Here is a 19,095-nt window from a genome sequence, read left to right as displayed (position 1 = left end):
AGGGTGGTAACCCTTTCTTAAGAAAACATTGGTTTAGAAGGATTGTATTCAAAGTGTTGCTAAGACCAGTCACGGAACTCAATTGTAATTCATGACTGCGTTAATATGACTCTTATTGACACCATATAGGCTCTACCCTGTGTTACATATTGAAGTTTTAGAGCGATACGGGAGAGGAGAGAAGGAGGGGTACAAGGAATTTTGTTAATACTCGTTTTGTGCGAGGGTCTGAACGGATAGGATAGGGTTTAGACGCAAAAAGTTGCTGTCATCATTTGTCATTTTATCTACATCTTTAAATAAGACTTTGCGTGCTTGGTTTGTAAAGATCACTCTGGGAAAGAGTAGATACTTGTTCTCATTCTTCTAGTGGCTACAACCATAAAACAAAAGAAAGTGAGAATTCATATATGTGTTTGTCGAAATACACAGAAATATATTGTATATATTACTATGCAGGTAGAGGTGTTCTGCTTTTAATATACAGAAGACGATAACATTTGATTATTGAAGTTTCAATTACTGAATCAAAGTTGACTTGTTCAGAGCAATTTTGTTTGAAAGGGCTAATGAGAAGCAGACCACACTGTGATAACGAAGGGGATTGGGAGCGTTTAGTGAGATAAGCAAACATTTCTGTTTCGAATACTAACTGCAAGAATGCCGCATGAACCAAATCTTTATTTATCAATATGTTTAGGAAAATCAAAACTGTGACTAAACGTTAATGTCATATAACTATGTTTGCGTTTTCACCATTTTTCAAATGAATGTTGATTGATTTCGACACCGCCTTCAATTGACTATCTGTGCAACAAAATAATAATTGGTTGATATTTGGTATTGCACATTGCTCCTGGCTAGGAGTACAGACCCCGGAAGTTGAACACTGTTATGTAGTTCTTGTTAGCCTTTATAACAAGTTTGGAGAAAAAATACATGTCTGGAAGAAAAAAAATACACCTATATTTTTTCTTCAATATAACTAAGCTTTAGCGATCCTTTAGCGATAAGTATTTTTAAAGTGTAGCTATTTAACTTAGCACAGACATGCATTCGTTAGACATCCAATCTCAATTTCAAGTGATTCCAAGTTTATTCCGGTTCAGAGCATTGTTAGCCTACTATATTTCCAACAGAACATGAAAGACACGGAAAATACTTAAATATAGCTTTACCGCAGCCGAATGAGGGGAGGTGAGGACTTGATTTGAGAAATTTCCCCAATGCCCCCTCTCCATCTGGCGCCAGGACTGGTATCCAACATTATAGGTATCAGACTTGTAAATTTGCCAATGTTTGCACCGTTCTTGTTTCGTTTACATAAATATCCACAGGGGAGGGGAGCTCTTCGAATAATCATAATTGCTAGAAAAATAAGTTATCATTCATAATACTGCCGTTGCAATTATTCACCTAGCATTATCTAAATGTTCTATGTGTAGGGAAGTTGCCTATTTTGTGTACATGCATTCAATGTGGTTATTGGTTTTGTAAGTTACTGCATTTCGTGTTTCTGTGTAACCCCCCAACCCCACCCCCCCAAAAATAATGATAATAAATAAAACATTAAAGTGTTGGTTTCATTTCAGTACGTGCATTCGGAGACAATTTCAAATCTGAAAACTACTTGCAACGATTGAAAAGGAAATAAGTAACTGAGTAACAGTAAAGATCTCTGTAAAATGCACACAATAACAGCGTCGTCTAAGGTGGCATACTCCTATTAGCGTCTATATCAATCCGCCCAAAGTGTTCTAATTCAGCAAAAGTGCCAAAACGCAGCAGGAGAACATCTTGTTTGACCTGTTATCAATCATGATCTAGTTTTTTTTTTTGTGGCTTGCATGTTGAAGAGCACGAATTGAAGTACATGTAGTGAGAAAATTGGGTCAATTGAGGCAATTTTAGACCCCTTTAAGGCCTCCCAGGAGCAGCGTAGGAAAATGGTTTACCACTGAGTGAAGAGGTTTGTTTACAAGTGACGAAAACTTCCGGCTCGGATAGCAAAAAATCTACATAGTCATGATACAAAAAATTGATAATGCCATGAAAGGCCAACTTGTCAGCTATCCGGTGATGGGTAGCGTTTAGCTGGTGAAAACTTCTATCTAGACTTAGAGACCACATTACTTTTGTGATTTAGTGTGTAAGTCAATGGGGCTTTTAATGGGCGTATGCTACCTTAACTGTTTTGCATGTAACGCTTTTGTTGTGTTAAATGAATTCCTGTAACGTAGATTCTAGTTGCCTATTTGTAAAGACGATCAAATTAATTGGAAATAATAACCCAATGAGCGTGATTTATTGAATTTAAATCACAACAAACTCAGGTTCATCACATCACTGTTCACTACTTACTCAGTGTGATTATTCATTTAGTTTTTCTCATATCTTTGACTGTATTCTACTTACACGTGGAGTATGGTGTGAGTACGAAGGAATTGGTTTATGGAAGATAGTCTAACGTTGAAATGGCCCTCCATAATGCCGGTAAATGGTACCATATATCTATATGGAGCTGATTCTTGTTTATTCGGATAGCGTACACCAATGGCAAAAATTGTAATTTATAATCGAAAGTTCAGTTTGTATTTTAATTTATCTAAGTATTTTTTATAACATGCATATAAATTAACTAGTAAAATTGGTGCCGTTTCCCAAAGTAGATGTTAATTGGATGATCGGTTTTGCATTTATACGAAAATTTAAGAATTTGTTGCCCAACTAATACTACAAACAGGCAATAAAGGCATCATTGCACTCAAGAGAGTGGTCAAAGACTTACTTCAAGTGTTATGCCTTCCATGGAGTTCAACACCCATTTACCTTTGGAAGAATCTAAATGAAAGTCAGGTTTAGACGGTTTCCATGAAACTGGGAAGAAAAACCATAAAACCACTTGTTTATCGATCAAACATGTTAATAGACATAAATCGTGTAAATAATTAAAAGGTAAATGTACTAATATGTACTGATGTGATACTCTCCGTTGACTTGTACAATATAAGGACGTCACCCGTTTATTATCCCACAAAGGATCACATATTGCTTTTGATGCGTAACACATTTAGTGTTTTCTATGTACTCACCTTCAATGTCATGTAACTTCGTAAGGGGAGAAAGAGAACCGACGGCAAGTGACAGAGGTAACAAACAGTCAATGAATCTGTAAGAAAGGAAGTTTGTGGGTGGTGAATGTGTTAACTGATTGAGCCTTTATGGTAAACTGTCAAATAATGTAACTATGATGTCATGTTTGAGATATATCCGTCATGTTAATTATTTCAACTGAAAAGTTATGACATGCAGAAATTAGTTTATCTTATTATGCTAAAAAAAACTTATATCCACCATATACGTCCAAATCAAAACATCGTTACTAAGATATGGACAACACAAACATCACTGCACCGTTGTACGTACGCGTTAATAGAAAGTATGTATTCATCTAACATCCTGCTAAACGTTAAATGCAAGAAACAGTTATATAGTTTTCTGGTTGGTAATTTACCATTCAGTAAGTAAACGTGAATAAAACACATACCAGTAAACGGTTTGTCATTACTTACGACACTTTCTTCAGCTGTTGACATTGTTTTGCATAGCAAAATATTCCAATTACTTGGTCCTGGGTAAATTCTTTACCAAAGTTAGTTTTGATTTGTAGTTCCTTTAAGGTGGGCAGTAAAGGCACACGGTTCCTACTTTCCAGGATAAGATGATTTTTATCCGCTGAGCTAAATGACTTCAACATTAGACTGGTAATCTGAATCTAAAGAAAATACATTTGTGAGATTACCAGACCATCGTGCACAGTCAAAGGTTTATTTTGTTCATCACGGTATATGTCACATAATATTCCAGAATTACAAAACAAAGCCATAAAAATATAAATACTGAAATTACTATACTGTAGACTACAACATGACATTCAGTGATATATTTAAAGGAATTATATCAGTTTAAGGACCAGAAGTAAAGTTACATTAAAACATTTATAATTCCATGTTGTTTATGTTGGCCTAATATGGTCTATACATGGAGTGTTGATATGCGATGGTGTGGTAATTGTTTTCTTTCAAAGTAGAGACTCACACTAAATACATTAGCACACTATAAAAGAGACAACAACTTATCGTAGAAAAAGAAAGTTGATTCTCACTCTAAGCAGACTGACAGTGAGAACTGTACCAGGTCGCGATAGATATATCTGTTTTCGTTCAAATGTAATTCATCCAAATTTGCACTCTAAGGAACGACATTCAAATTCGATTAATTGAGTAGCAATATCGTTTCTGGCAATTAAATAACTTGACAAAGCTGTTGCCTTTCCGGATGGAAGTCTTTGCTTGAACTCCTGACTCTATATTTTCATTGCGAGCTCTTGTTGAGGTCAAAACCAGGTGCTACGTGGTCATCACTGTGTATAATATGCACGCAACTAATTTGCATAACGAGACATTACATACATAGGTAATTTCATTGTACTCAATTGCTTAAACGTGGTGTTATAGTTTCATTGTAACTTGGAAAATAGAATCGTTTACCACTATATTCACTTTCGAGATCAAATTTTCCTCATCTGCTCATCAAACTTCGCGAAGAGCAATTTGACTGATTGTATTTCGCGTCACCTAAAAAGTATTGCACAGCAAATGCTCTGATTAATCTTGTAATGTTTGTTCTACATTAATTGTAGGCTGCTTGAATACGTTATTTCTTTACCTGCAACAGTAAAAACAGTATGTAGGACTTTGAGATTCGTTTTATACGTAGAAGATGAATAATCTTAGCAGCTAACTTTAAGCATTAAAAAGTGTGATGGATTTTAATTATATTAAATCAATATTTCATAAAATAACAGGGTCTTACTTGTTGACTCGCTGCAATTTGTAGTAGCAGTATAACAGACGTATGATATTCTTTGGTATCATTCGTGTGCAGAGTAACTGTCCCGGAACACATTTTAGATAGACTATGTTGGTCCTTAGTCTGTAAATGCAAATGAATCAACACATTCTGAATATATATTTTAGTATAAGCTCAGTATCAAAGGATGGTCCAAAATAAAAGTTGATTTTGACTGGTTTAAGGACACTTCCATATCATTCTAGTAAGTTTGAAATGGATTCTAAACTTGATACCATTTTCAAGGCCAAAAAGTCCTAGTCCCCCCCCCCCCCCCTCCTGCAATGTCCTCTCAATGTATACATCAGATGCATATATAATGCAAACTAAATGGAATCAATTGTATCCGTCTTAAGTCATCTGTTGTGTAATTGTTCTTACGATAACATCTCTAAAAGAAAATTTTGGACAAAAAGTATATTTGTCAGATATGTCTCTAATTCCTCAATGTTTACAAATAAAAGTCACTTCCTTACACACCGATATAACTTGGAACTGGTAATGTCACATGTGGTATGTAACAGCTAGACAAACTCAATGTCTTCGAAAAGATGCAATGACTTATTTTTGTACATACAAAGACGTAACTGATTGTGGCAAACTTTGTATGTAATGTATAGCCAATAGATGTAATGGTTTTATGATAAGACTGCAACAAGACGAATTCCCTGCATGAGTTTTATTAGATGGTTAAGCCATATATTTTCTAGAATTATACAAAGATGAATGTAAATGCAACAAAACTCAGCTGATTTTGTGGCTTGTTAATGTCACTATTTTTCGCAAGAGCAATCTAGCTACTACTTATTGTGCAGTTTAAAATACTTACTTCAAGAGTCAGGTACTCCTGGGATACCAACGTCCATCTACCTCTTGTGAAATTTAAGTCAAATTCTTGTTCCCCTGGTTTCCATAAGACTGCCGAGAAATGAACATATATGTACGGTGACCGTTCTATTGGTTTTGTTTGCATTGTTTGTACCTTCATTTTATAAATAAGTTCAAACTTAAGAAGCTGTTCTCCTAGATTAGTAAACGCATTGGCAAAGTATCTTTCCTCTCGTATTGTATTCTTAGTTCAAAAGAATAGCATAATGTTTCGTTGCGTGATGGTCATGTTTTAAATTTCTCTCACCTTTGAGTGTGTTTGATTCACAAGGCCAAAGGAAATCGTTTGGAAAACACAAAGGTACCAAGCAATCGATGAATCTGTGTAGAAAGAAGAAATCCCGTACTTTATCAGTATTACAAAAAAGATAATTTTCATCGATAAACTATGGTGTTTCTTCTTAATTAAAGTTTGTTGCAATTTTATAAATCATGAACCTATGCAAGCTGTTATGGAATATGATCGTTTTTACTATCATGTATTTGTTTGTAGGAATGTTGAGTAAGATAATATTAACATCCAAATAACCACCATGCATTACGTATATTAACTAATTTTTAATATACACAACAGCTAATCAGATATATAATACATCAATAGTTGACACATATTTCACATAGATTTTCAATTCTCGGATAAAAGTATGGAAAACATTTTCTTTCTCTATTGTAAAGCTTAATCTTTGTTAAATTACGAGATTTTCTGCAATTTTGGACATTGTTGTGCATAACAAAGTAGCCCGACGGCTTGTTCTTGTGTGAATTCGATTCTCTTTTCCGTTCTGAGTTGCATTTCCTCTAAAGTAGCCAGTACAGGAACATGGTTTCCATTTTCCAGAGTTATACTGTGCTGGTCCGCTTCACGAAATGTATCGAGTACCAGGCAGGATAATGGAATCTTGATAAAGATAGAAACCACATTTGTATGAATTAAGTTTGTAAGCGAATATGTTTTGCTCAATGCAACATACCCATTGACTAAGAAAATGGATTTTAATTGGATGTTATGTTGTCATCTTTATTTAATTAAAACATGTCATGTTTGTTACGTTTCCCGGGCAAAATTGTAAACATAAGTTTTTAATTGCTACTATTCGGAAAGAGAGACCCCCGCTAGAAATCATCAGCTAACAAAACAGCAAAAATTAATTCGACCAATTATCTGTTAATACAGTATTGTAGACATATGAAAACGAATTGTTGCAACATGGAGTTTATGTGACCATATTTAGGTAGATCCCGATCGACTCTATTGTTTTTCATATTTTTGCAATTGCATTTTAAAATATTTGAATGAAACTGATTTACCTTATGCCTTGATGCAATCTCAAGAAATTGAATGTTAGCTCTTTGTAAGAGTCTGCTATCAGTACGTCTAAGTGCCATGCCACCGGAACAAACACTTCTCAACATCTCAACATCCTCCTCGGGCTCAACAAACTGGTAAGGAAATCAAAATAAGACACCAATGACTCGGAGACTTTCCACCCAACAACTTTCAACAAGTAAAGTGAGAAATGGAAATTTTCGATTGGACGCATGTATCTAATTTGCCGATTGGTAGATGTTACTACAAAAATTCTCCTCAAGTTCAGACTGAAGCATTTAGAAACAAAAATGAGAAAACAAATTTTTTCGCTATTCCTATTTTACACCCAAGTGGTTTTATTACAAAGTAGACGATTTCAATGTCATGGATAGAGATTATACATTTCAAGTACAGAGAAGTCTTAATAGCATCATGGAATACACTAGCAGGATGAAGACAATGTTCTCATCTAACATGGCGTTATATCAACATTAAACCAAGTCAAACATTGTGCTGTGCTGGGTATTTTGTATTTCATCCTAAATGTTTTCAGGGTTAGCTTCCATCATTACGAACACTTGCTACATTTTGTTTTCCACAGAATATGCGTTTGATGAAAAAAATAGATATATAGGATTTTCGTATGGCATAACACATGTTTATCCATTTACTCACACCAGAAGTCAAAGATTCCGTTGAGCTCAGTCGCCATTTTCCAGAGGAAACATTTAACTGAAAGACATATTCCAAAAGTGTCCAGAATACTGGAAAGAGAATGTTATGAATCACTTTAGTTTGATAAAGTTTGAAACGTTATTTTTAGTTCTTTTGAAACTGTCGTCATATATGTGTTAATTGCTTAACATATTGCTGTCAATTTGAATTGTAAATTTATATGAATCGATTATTAAATATTTGAAATGTAGATAAAATATACTATACATTTAAAAATATTGTTATGATTATATGGAATATTCTTACCGATGATCCCTTTTGAATTCATATTCGATTTCAATGTCTCTTCGGTTAAGGACAGAGGTAATACAAATTTACCATGGAATCTGTGATTAAATAAAAACAAACTCTGCATCTTTTATATATAGTAATGGCATGAAGGAAAATACTTGGAGGTTACATCCGTGACGGGGAATAGAACAGTCATATGTTCGAAACAGTACACTTTAAAAGAACACTCATATCGAAAACATTAATAACGTATTTCAAAGAAGGCAAATGTATTCCCCTGAAATAACAGGAATTGAACTATAGCTTGTAAAATAATGCGCTACCTTCATTCAAAGAAGTTATTCACATTTACTATTGTTATTAATCCATATAAAGCATTTAAATATGACCCATTATTATTCTCAAGAACTGTTTACTCACGCTAAGGTTTTCAGCTGAAGACACCGTTGTCCATATTTGACCACTCCTAACATGTTTTCCTGTGAAATTTCGTGTTCTGCTTGTGTTGTGAATACCAGTTTCTCTATTGATGATAAAACGGGAACACTCAGTCCGGATTCCAGGGTTATCTCATTCTGGAGTGCTAACTTGAAACTGTGGTCTATTTGGAGGCAGGATTCTCCGATCTAAAGATAATTACGGTGAAATGTTGGCTTGTAAATATTCACATTTTCCCTTTCATACATGTAAATCAAGTTCCTTCTTCACGCCAAATCTGGATACAGATTCGTTGGTTCATTGATTTTGTAGTTGTAAATCAATATCAATATCTTGAACACGAGAGCTTGATGGTGATCTTAACAAGTTGTAACTTGGAATGAAGCACCTGCTTGAACAGACAATTATTTTGAACAGTGAAATACATAAACAGCTGAGCACAAATCATTTGTTTTCTAATTATATAAGCTCCTTTAGTTTTTCGTTCACGACAACTTCTCTAGCTTTAATGGACGTTATTATGCCATATACGGTTTTTAATATGTGTACTTCAATGTCTAGACAACTGCATGTAATAATGATAACGTACACTGCTTATATTCTTCGTGAAACCGTTTTTTGACATGAACTGTTTTATTTCCGTTAAACCGTATGTGATACTGTCTATTAATGTTATACATTTTATTTGACAAAAGGAAACAACCAAAAGCAATTTAGTGAGCTACCTTTGTTTCCCAAAGCTAAGTTGGATTCAAGACATCCACATTTGAAATACATTTATTGCCTCGAAATATTTGAAAGATATCAATTAAGAATAAGTAATGTATTTTTAAGGTCATGCCGAAGTTGATACTTGTGACTCTCAATCCTAAAAATTCATAATTTTTAACTCCTTACACACACCATAGATAATATATAGATAACACCATACCCATTGTACTCTATCTGATGCTGTTAGCGTGTGTAACATATTAACTTAGACCAATACCTTTAAAACTTGTGTTGAATATTTTTGTTTAAAATCATATCTATACATCTGAGATGTCATGTTGTATACGTTTCCGGGGCAATTGTGTGAACTTAATTAGCAATTTAAAGTTTAAAATTGTTACTGTTCGGAAAGAGAGACCCACGTAAAAATCATCAGACCCCAAATGACAGTATGAATTAATTCAACCAATGATATGTTTTTCCATGAAATGTAGACATAAAAAAGGTATTGCTGCAAAATAAAGTGTACATTACCACCTTCAGTAGATCCCAAATGAGTCTATTGACTTACATCGTTTTGCAATTTTATGTTATAATAGTTGAATGAAACCAATTTACCCTACGCCTTGATGCAATCTCAAGAAGTTGAATTTTAACTCTTTGTAAGAGTCTGCTATCAGTACGTCGAAGTGTCATGTCACCGGAGCAGACACTTCTCAACATCTCAATATCTTCCTTGGGTTCAACAATCTGTTCAGAAAAACAAAATAAAACACCATTGGCTCGGAGTCCTTCATTCCAGCAACAAGTAAACTGATAAATGAAAATTGTAGATTCGGACGCAAGAATCTAGTTTGCCGATTGCTTGATGTAACTACAAAAGCTATCATCAGGTTCAGACTGAAACATTAAGACATATGAAGAAAAAATCTTTCGCTATTAGTCTGTTAAATCCAGGTAGTTTCATTCCAAAATGGACGGTTTCAATTTCGTGGATAGTCATGCTTTTTGCGCTTCCTTCTTACTACGAAACACACTAACTACATTATTAGCAGAAGGGAAGTATACATTTCAATCACAGAGAAGTCTTAAATAGCATCATGACATACACTAGCAGGATATGAAGACAATGTTCTCATCTAGCATGGCGTAATATCAACATTGGACGAAGTGAAACATTGTTTTGTGCTGGATATTTGTATTGCATCCTAAAAGTTTTCATGGCTAGCCTTCATCATTACTGAACACTTGCTACCTTTTATATTCCACAGAATGTGCATTTGCTATGAAATATATAGGACATTCATATGACAGAACAAATGTTTACCCATATACTTACACCGGAAGTCAAAGATTCCATTGAGCTCAGTCGCCATTTTCCAGAGGAAACATCTAACTGGAAGATATACTCCAAAAGTTGCCAGAATACTGGAAAGAAAACGTTATAAAATTATTTTAGTGTGATAAAGTTTGAAACGTTAATTTTTAGTACTTTTGAAACTGTCGTCATATATGTGTTAATTGCTTAACATTCTGCTGTCGATTTGAGTTGTAAATTGATATTAATCGATTATTAAATACATGAAATGTAGTTAAATATACTATACATTTATAAAAATATTTGTAAGCTGTTGTGGAATATTCTTACTTGTAATGTTTCTTGAATTCATGTTCGATGTCAATGTCTCTACGGTTAAGGACAGAGGTAATACAAATTTACCATGGAATCTGTGATTAAATAAAAAAAAATATCTACATCTTTTATATTCACATGTTCGAACATAAAACTTTAAAACAACACTCAAATTGAAAACATCAATAACGTATTTCAAAGAAGGCAAATGTGTTTGCTGAACTAACAGGAATTGAACTATAGCTTGTAAAATAATGCACTACCTTTATTCAAAGAAGTTACCCACTTTTGTACTATTTGGATTAATCCATATAAAAGCGTTGAAATATGACCTATTATAATTCTTATAAACTGTTTACTCACGCTAAGGTTTTCAGCTGAAGACACCGTTGTCCATATTTGACCACTCCTAACATGTTTTCCTGTGAAATTTCGTGTTCTGCTTGTGTTGTGAATACCAGTTTCTCAATTGATAATAACACGGGAAGACTAAGTCCGGATTCCAGGGTTACCTCATTCTGCTGTGCTACCTTAAAACTGTGGTCAAATTGGAGGCAGGGAACTTCGATCTAAAGATAATTACGGTGAAATGTTGGCTTACAAATAATCACATTTTCTTTACAATACATGTAAATCATGTTTCTTCTTCACGCCAAATCTGGATACAGACTCGTTGGTTAATTGATGTTGTAGTCGTAAATCAACATCTGTATTTTGAACAAGGAAACTTGACTGTGATCTTAACAAATTGTAAGTTGGAACGTATCACCTGCTTGAACAGACAATTATATTGACCAGTGAAAAACATAAACAGTTGAGCACAAATCATTTGTTTTTTAATTATATAAGCTGCTTTTGTTTTTCGTTCAGGACAGCTTCTCTAGCTTTAATGAACTGCCGTATGCTTCGTACAGGTTTTATGATGTGTACTACTAATTTTAATGCCGATAAAACTGCATGTTAATATGATGACTTACACAGCTTATATTCTTCGTGAAACGTTTTGTTTGACATTAACACTATGAAATCTGTCACACCGTAGTTCATTTTGGCTATTATTGGTATAAAATTTATTTGACAAAATAAACAACCAAAAACAAAAGTATGCTACCTTTGCTTCCCAAAGCTATTTTGGATTTCAAGACATTAATAATTGTTTGGAAATATTTGTTACCACGTAACCACGCTCTGCCGACAATTTGGCACCTAAATGAAATATAGGCCTATATTCAACCAACCTAACACAAAGGTGGAATCGGAAAATACAGAATACGCCATTGCTTGCATTTTGTCGAATATGGCACTAAACGTTAACGGTGCAACATATGGTTATAACCTGTGAGTACCTTTTTCCTCGATGCAATTTCAAGAAGCTGTATATTTGATCTTTGTAAGAGTCTGCTGTCAGAAGATCGTATTATCATGCCATCAGAACACAATCCCTTCACAGATTCAACGACCTCCTCTGGATTATCTGGCTGTTCGAAAAGACATAGAGATGCAAATGACGCTCCTCCTTCCACACTTTTCAAATATTTGATTATTCGTCTCGAGGCTATTTTGTTCAGTCCACAAGCAAAACGAAACACAAATTGAAGATCGACAGGATTAATTTTGTTTAGGTTATATTTAAGCCAGAAAGGCCAAAAGCTCCCGGCGTACGACGACAAATACCTAGCGGCATACCATTCAGCAAATAGTTTGTGATAGAAACGGACGAGTTCATTTTGTTTTATGTGATGAATATCATATTCTTCTGGTTCGTTGATTATTTCATTAGTTTTTTCTACAATAAGAATGCCGATGTATGAAAGTTCTTCATAGCAATCCTTTCCAACTGTGTCGATGAAGGTATGTTTGGGCCAAGCAATCATTTGTGCGTTTCCAGTGAGACCATCAAACGCAAGTCTGTTCAGTTTGGAGTATTCACTTATTGACTGATGAATTGGTTCCTTATTATCTTTCCTCCACATGTGACTGTAGAAACAGTCTATCACGTATTTGAAGAAACTCGTCACTGAACTAAATTCGATTACACCTCCTTGATCATTGGCAACATGGGCAAATAGGACGCAGAACATTGGGACCTGGCAAATATCATTTAGAATTGGACTACTGTTCAAAGCATTTGTTATCCGTCTACTTGCTTCCTGGTCACCATCAGTAACTGTTCGTTGAATGTACTCATCCCTCGACTTTTCATCGAATCCAGTCAATCTAATAGTAACAGTTGTTGGATCTAAATATGTTGGTAATGAAGATGATCTAGTGGATACCACAACCTTGACATTAGGGAACATCTTTCCAGCTATCATCTTCATGACGTCAGTTTCTTTAACACTATTCCTATTAGGATACTCATCATATCCATCCAACACAATAACCACAGATAAACTATGTCTCAATATTTCCAGGATGTCATCATCCGTCAGAGGTGATTCCGGTGGCATCAAGACAACACGAATAGCTTCAAATATTGAAGAAATATTTCCCAGAAGCCTAAGTGGCAGCAGAATGAAAACAGCGACAGTTTTGAGTGGCAATGCAACATTTCCCAAACACCAGTCATATGCAGCTTGAAGAGTAAGGGTTGATTTACCGTAACCAGGGTCTCCTTCCAATAAGATTCGGTTAGATGGAATTTTATCACTGTCAAACATGTCTCGGAATGATTTCAAACTCAATAAACCTGATTCTTTAAATGATTGCGAGTTATGTTTGAAGGAAGGTGGTTGGTGAACAAGTTCTAAACCAGACTCAACATATATATCATCAACGCAACATATCTTCTCTCGTATGTATGGAATTGGCTGAATTCTATTGTACCACAGGGCGTATTTGTGTTTTAAATAGTTCGTGAAGATCTTTAGTTTATCTGTATTAGGAAACAAATGGCGTATTACAAGTTAGCAGATCTTCACACAAGCTAAGATAACAATTTACTACAATACATTGAGCCGTGCGGGAGAGTTATCTACATCCTGCCGCACAATGTACAACTATTACAACTCTACGCAATTGTCATTACTTAGAAAATCATGGATAGTCGGGCACTGTGCGTGAACTTAATATTGGTACTGGTCATGTCTTTACCGGTTGTAAGTCGGCTCCAGTCGGGATCCTAAACAGAAAAGTCAGCCCCAGTTCTAATATTTGTGGTATCAGTTGTCAAATATCATTGTCATGTAATATTTTAAGTAAGGAAATTACTACATTTATACCCAGAGGTAGAAAACAAATTTAAGGCGCAACGAACGATAAAAAAAAAAAAAAAAAAAAAAACTGATAACAGTATCGTCCTCACTCGTTCAAAGAAGTTAACATAGAATTACGAATTATAAAGCCAATTGTAATTGGGATAAGTTCGAAGTATGAATTTGACTGGAATATGTTGTTTAATTCTTCTCTGCGATTAATGATTAAAAAAGAACACACCTTCAGTCTCGTTTCATTCATAGAATAAGCCACAAACTTATTTTTTACACAATGTCACAGTGCAATTTTTGTAAGAAAAAATGAGGCAATGGAACATTAAAGTGTGTATGTGTAGCAAATACATAAGAAGTTTAGTAACAAATCGGCATTGACCTCATCATCGAGAATATCAAAGTTATATTATTAAGATATTATGCACTCAATCACATTGTTTTATTATTACACGCAAACGTTTTCATCTTCAATTGTTAAAAGAACCATACATCTCCAGCTATTTTTTTTTTCAAACTTCACTTTCTGTCGAAAGTAGAGTGTTATACGTTACAGGTTAAAATATCCGATTTACCTAAAAACAACTTCTGAATAGCCTCGAGTGCATGGAGATTTGTAAATGAAATCACAAATCCTTAGTAAATAACCGATTCCCCAATAAGATTATATCAATTCCTTAGTAAATGGCAGTAAATCGATAGGAGACATGCGCATTATATTCTGCCAGTGCTACATGAACATACACATTTAATGATATGATTTAGGTTACAGTACCTTCTTTCTGAGCCTTAGACTGACCATCATTGAGAAATAGTATCCCTGTATGTTCTTCATACAGCTTTTTTACACGTTCCACGGTCCCAGAATTACCAATTTTCTTCAGAGCACTCAGAAGTTCCAGGATATTTGTTGGCTGTATATGTCCTCTCTCTTCCATATAACGAATCATGAGAAGGCCAGCACTTGCTGCAGTGCCCAGCTCCTCTATGATAACAGGCGGATATTCAAAGAATGTAGCAAGTTGAAGAACAATTGCAACAGTCAGAACGCCAGCAAGTGCAACTTTAAAACTACCAAAACCTGTTGAAAATAAAGAAAGCAAATAAAGGACACACAATTAGCACACGGAGCACTCGTTCAGATGTGAAGGAAAGTTTTAACAGCGGATGCGTTAGTGATATTTACTGAATACTTTAAACGTATCGATCAAACTCTAATGACCTGGTAATCCCTTTCACTTTCCAAAGTTTGATTTACATATGACATTACTTTGTCAATATATATTTTGAATTAAATTAAAATCAAAACAGCAAACTACGATATAACCTAAGTATTTGTTCCCTGCCAATAGCACTAATTTGCGAGTAATAAAGGACTTTTTCAGATAATGAGTAGTGTCTTCCGACAAATTCCTCATTTAAAATTAATCACATGCAGTTCCCCAAATCCACTAGTTTGAATTTAACAAATCAGTGCACCTAGTTGAGACAATTTTTTTCTATACTGTAGTGTTTCGTTCGGCTTTCAGAGCACTCATACTGTCAGTACGAACAGTATGAATATCTTGTTTTTATCAGATCAAGTTTGGAACCGTTTTTACTGACAATATCGATGATTTGAGAGCATGATATTGGAGTCCAGTTTAGAGAGATATGAGAATTATGAAATTGTCCCAACTGACCGAGTGCTGAAAAGCTAATATGTTTATTTATGAGCCGTTGCTTAAAATTGATTAATTCACAGCAATCCAAAAACGTTGCACCGGTATCACTGCCATACACAATGTACACAAAGAAAGTATTATGTTGTAGTACATATTGGTGTACAGGTTTGCTAACGACGCCGGCAATGTGAAAGGCTAGTTATGTATGTCGTTATGGTATCGTGAAAATCATAGAAAAGAACGCAAAGAGCTGCTTTAGGCTAAGTATCAAACCAAGAGGTACTATTCTCTACCGATAGCATTGGGCATTTAACATAATTACGTCATCTCACTCTATAGAGTGTGAAACTGTCAATGTAACTCTATAGTTCATTTTTTTTAGTGAAAGAATGTGATCATCACCTTGTGGCAATACTTCCATGTCTTGCATGCTCTCATATGATGGTTAACCTGTCTGTCCACTGTTATAACATGCAGACGTTGTACGTCACTTAGCCTGTGGGTACTCGATAGAATATTATAATGTGGAATTCTACGGACAGAAATTTTAATTTACTCTTTTTACTTGGTAACGACATTTCCCGTTACAATTCATTAGGATCGTCTCTATAACGCAATAACATTAAAAAATAAAACTGAATGGCAAAAATGCATTGTGGTGTCGATGATGTAACGTGAGGCATGTAACATGAATCCCATGAGTCATTTAACATGACATCATGTATAGTGAGAGTGTACAGCATACTTGATCATATTAATACAATGGAAACAGTGTAATGTATATAAATTCACAATGACACTGGCTGTCATTTAAATGACTGTTGACCTCAACAACAGGTGTCTTGCACTAAATGTGATACATCGACATACTAAATATGACAGCTGCCTTCATTGAAACTGGTGAACTCACGACCATTGACCTCCGCCAACAACTTCAGTCTTCAAGTACTCAATATGGTAAATTTACCTACCAAATATGTGATCTGTTTAAACTTCTCTTGTAATATTAGGTTTAGGAATGTGTTTTAGTGTAGAAAGACAGTTAAGAAGGGAGTAAAGGAAATGCGTTTCTGTGTTGTTGACCCCAAATGGCATTTGAACTCCACAAAAATCAAAAACCAATAGGCTTATTTTGCTCATTGTAGTACTTCTACACACTAAATATGAGGTCTGTCCAAGACTCCAATATTGAGATATCGTTTACAAGGGTTTCACAATTTGACATATGATGACCCCAAATGGCCTTTGAACTCTACCCAAAAATTAAGCTTATTGAACTTAATCTGGTACTTTTAAACGTAAAATGTGAGGTCTGCCGAAACTTCCCTACGTGAGATATCATGTTTAAAAGGTTAATAAAATTTGACTTCTGTTGACCCTAAATGACTTTTGATCTCCCTCAAAACTATTGGCTTCTTGTATTCGATGTAGTACTTTTACACACTAAATATGAGGTCTGCCCAAGACTCCAATATTGATATATCGTTTAAAAGGGTTTCAAAATTTGACATATGATGACCTCAAATGGCCTTTGAACTCTACCCAAAAATTAAGCTTATTGAATTTAATCTGGTACTTTTACACATAAAATGTGAGGTCGCCGAAACTTCCCTACGTGAGATATCATGATTAAAAGGTTTATACAATTTGACTTCTAGTGACTCTACATGACTTTTGATCTCCACCTAAACTATTGGCTTGATGTATTCAATGTGTTTTTTATAAACATTTAAAGAAATGAGATATACCTAAGTTTACCTTGACATATTGTTTACAAGGTTTTTACAATTTGGTTCCTGGTAACCCTCATGAGCTTTTTGTATGTAATGTGGTACTGCAATAAACCAAATATCAAGTTGGTAGAACCTTCTCCTCTGCAGATATCGTGTTAACAAGTTGGCCGTCACAAACACGCACACCCACACACGCGCGCCCACCAACCCCACCATGAATGCAACGGTTACGATTACGATCAAAAGCCCCCAAAAAATGGCTTAACCTATATGAATACAGAAAACACTGTTCTATATTAATAGACACATGGTATTTACTTGAATTAAATCTGTATAGAAAAGCAGAGTTTGTCACAAAATCCGTATCAATTCTCTATTGTCTTAAAATGGTGTAGGTCTATGTTCCTGGAGCACACATGATTGATTTTAGCTAGCACATGTATCCCATATGCAGGTATTCAATTCAAACAACATGAATTGATACTTTGACTGGAACAGATGATGAGGCTCATATTACCTGTCGATACGAATTAGTAGAGGAATAAACCAAAAAATATATGCATGTTTCTGCTAAAGACAGACTAGTAGGAGGAATACCATTAAACTTTACACAAAAACAATGTAAAATTTTCCTACTTTCCTTTGTTAACACAGGAGGACATTGGCTGCTGTCAGAAAATGCAGTTTTGAACATTTTCATTCTGACTCGTTCACTCCTAATATAATATATAAACAAGTGCAGTCCAGAGTAGTTTGAAATATGCTTGCTTTCTATTAAAACGCGCAACACAATGAGCAAACAAGATCACTATCAACGGTTACCATCTAACAATTATTATGGAGAGCATACACGCAACGTTATTTCATTAATACACTTTGAATATCGCTGCAGTCAAAGGGTTTAACTTTTCTTTATTTATTGTCCCTCGGTGGATGTTCATTTTATGTATTTAAAAAAGGCCGCATTTCTCTTCAAATCTCAGTCAACGATCTTTTTCTCAGAGCATAGAGTAAATACATATATATAGGGACTTGTTATTTTCTAGTTAGCTTCCTGCTACATACAAGATCAGTTCTTACATTATCTTTATTATGATACTCCGAGACATCACACATTTTCTCCTTTATCTGGCTGTTCTTGTTTTCAACCTCAAACCCTTCATTTTAGATAGTCAAGTTAGTCAAAGCTTATCGGTTTCTATGAAAATGAGAATTATTGTTGTCAAAGCTACGAGTTATAGCAACACTTGTTCACGATATAGCCCGATCTTCAGTACTTTGGTGACTTTTTTTTCTCTTGTGTGAGTTACTTCAAGCATGACATTAATATTTTGAACAGATGATTACCTTCGAGAGGAAGACTCTGGCCTTTCGTTGCTTGGAAAGACTTTTGTATTCTCTCAGCGAGACCAGGCAGATTCAATTTGTGTACCATGTCCACAAGATCTGAAATACCAGTAGGTGCTATAACTCCTCGATTCTCCAAAAGATCCACCATGTCGTGGCCAGGTGTCTCGGATCTCTTGATGCGTTCAATCTTTCCAGATTTTAATTCAAGCAAATTTGATATTTTCTTAATCACGCGAAGATCCAGATAATCAGCTAGATCATTTTTAAAACGACCAAAACCTGCGAC

The 19,095-nt window shown here is 34.8% G+C and overlaps 1 protein-coding gene across 18 annotated transcripts in view; it reads right to left on the bottom strand.

Annotated features, from left to right (window-relative positions):
• LOC139983272 (uncharacterized) overlaps positions 1 to 19,095 on the bottom strand; it is an 87,593-nt gene that overhangs the window by 16,743 nt on the left and 51,755 nt on the right. For 12 of the 18 annotated variants that reach the window (XM_071996705.1, XM_071996710.1, XM_071996704.1 and 9 more), the window contains 18 exons: positions 18,807 to 19,088; positions 14,838 to 15,143; positions 12,203 to 13,731; positions 11,220 to 11,425; positions 10,872 to 10,951; positions 10,563 to 10,651; positions 9,842 to 9,973; positions 8,495 to 8,700; positions 8,090 to 8,169; positions 7,784 to 7,872; positions 7,108 to 7,239; positions 6,495 to 6,697; positions 6,047 to 6,120; positions 5,741 to 5,829; positions 4,876 to 4,995; positions 3,573 to 3,775; positions 3,093 to 3,169; positions 2,789 to 2,877 (listed from right to left, as the gene is read on the bottom strand). In XM_071996705.1, the coding sequence (XP_071852806.1) occupies positions 2,789 to 2,877; positions 3,093 to 3,169; positions 3,573 to 3,775; positions 4,876 to 4,995; positions 5,741 to 5,829; positions 6,047 to 6,120; positions 6,495 to 6,697; positions 7,108 to 7,239; positions 7,784 to 7,872; positions 8,090 to 8,169; positions 8,495 to 8,700; positions 9,842 to 9,973; positions 10,563 to 10,651; positions 10,872 to 10,951; positions 11,220 to 11,425; positions 12,203 to 13,731; positions 14,838 to 15,143; positions 18,807 to 19,088 (3,986 nt within the window). The remainder of the gene's footprint in view (positions 1 to 2,788; positions 2,878 to 3,092; positions 3,170 to 3,572; positions 3,776 to 4,875; positions 4,996 to 5,740; positions 5,830 to 6,046; positions 6,121 to 6,494; positions 6,698 to 7,107; positions 7,240 to 7,783; positions 7,873 to 8,089; positions 8,170 to 8,494; positions 8,701 to 9,841; positions 9,974 to 10,562; positions 10,652 to 10,871; positions 10,952 to 11,219; positions 11,426 to 12,202; positions 13,732 to 14,837; positions 15,144 to 18,806; positions 19,089 to 19,095) is intronic. The other 6 variants (XM_071996718.1, XM_071996715.1, XM_071996717.1 and 3 more) reach the window with 3 other exon arrangements.

The sequence above is a fragment of the Apostichopus japonicus genome, chromosome 16 (assembly GCF_037975245.1).
Source record: "Apostichopus japonicus isolate 1M-3 chromosome 16, ASM3797524v1, whole genome shotgun sequence".
In the NCBI taxonomy this organism is placed as follows: Eukaryota; Metazoa; Echinodermata; class Holothuroidea; order Aspidochirotida; family Stichopodidae; genus Apostichopus; species Apostichopus japonicus.
This window is presented reverse-complemented; position numbering and strand designations above follow the sequence as displayed.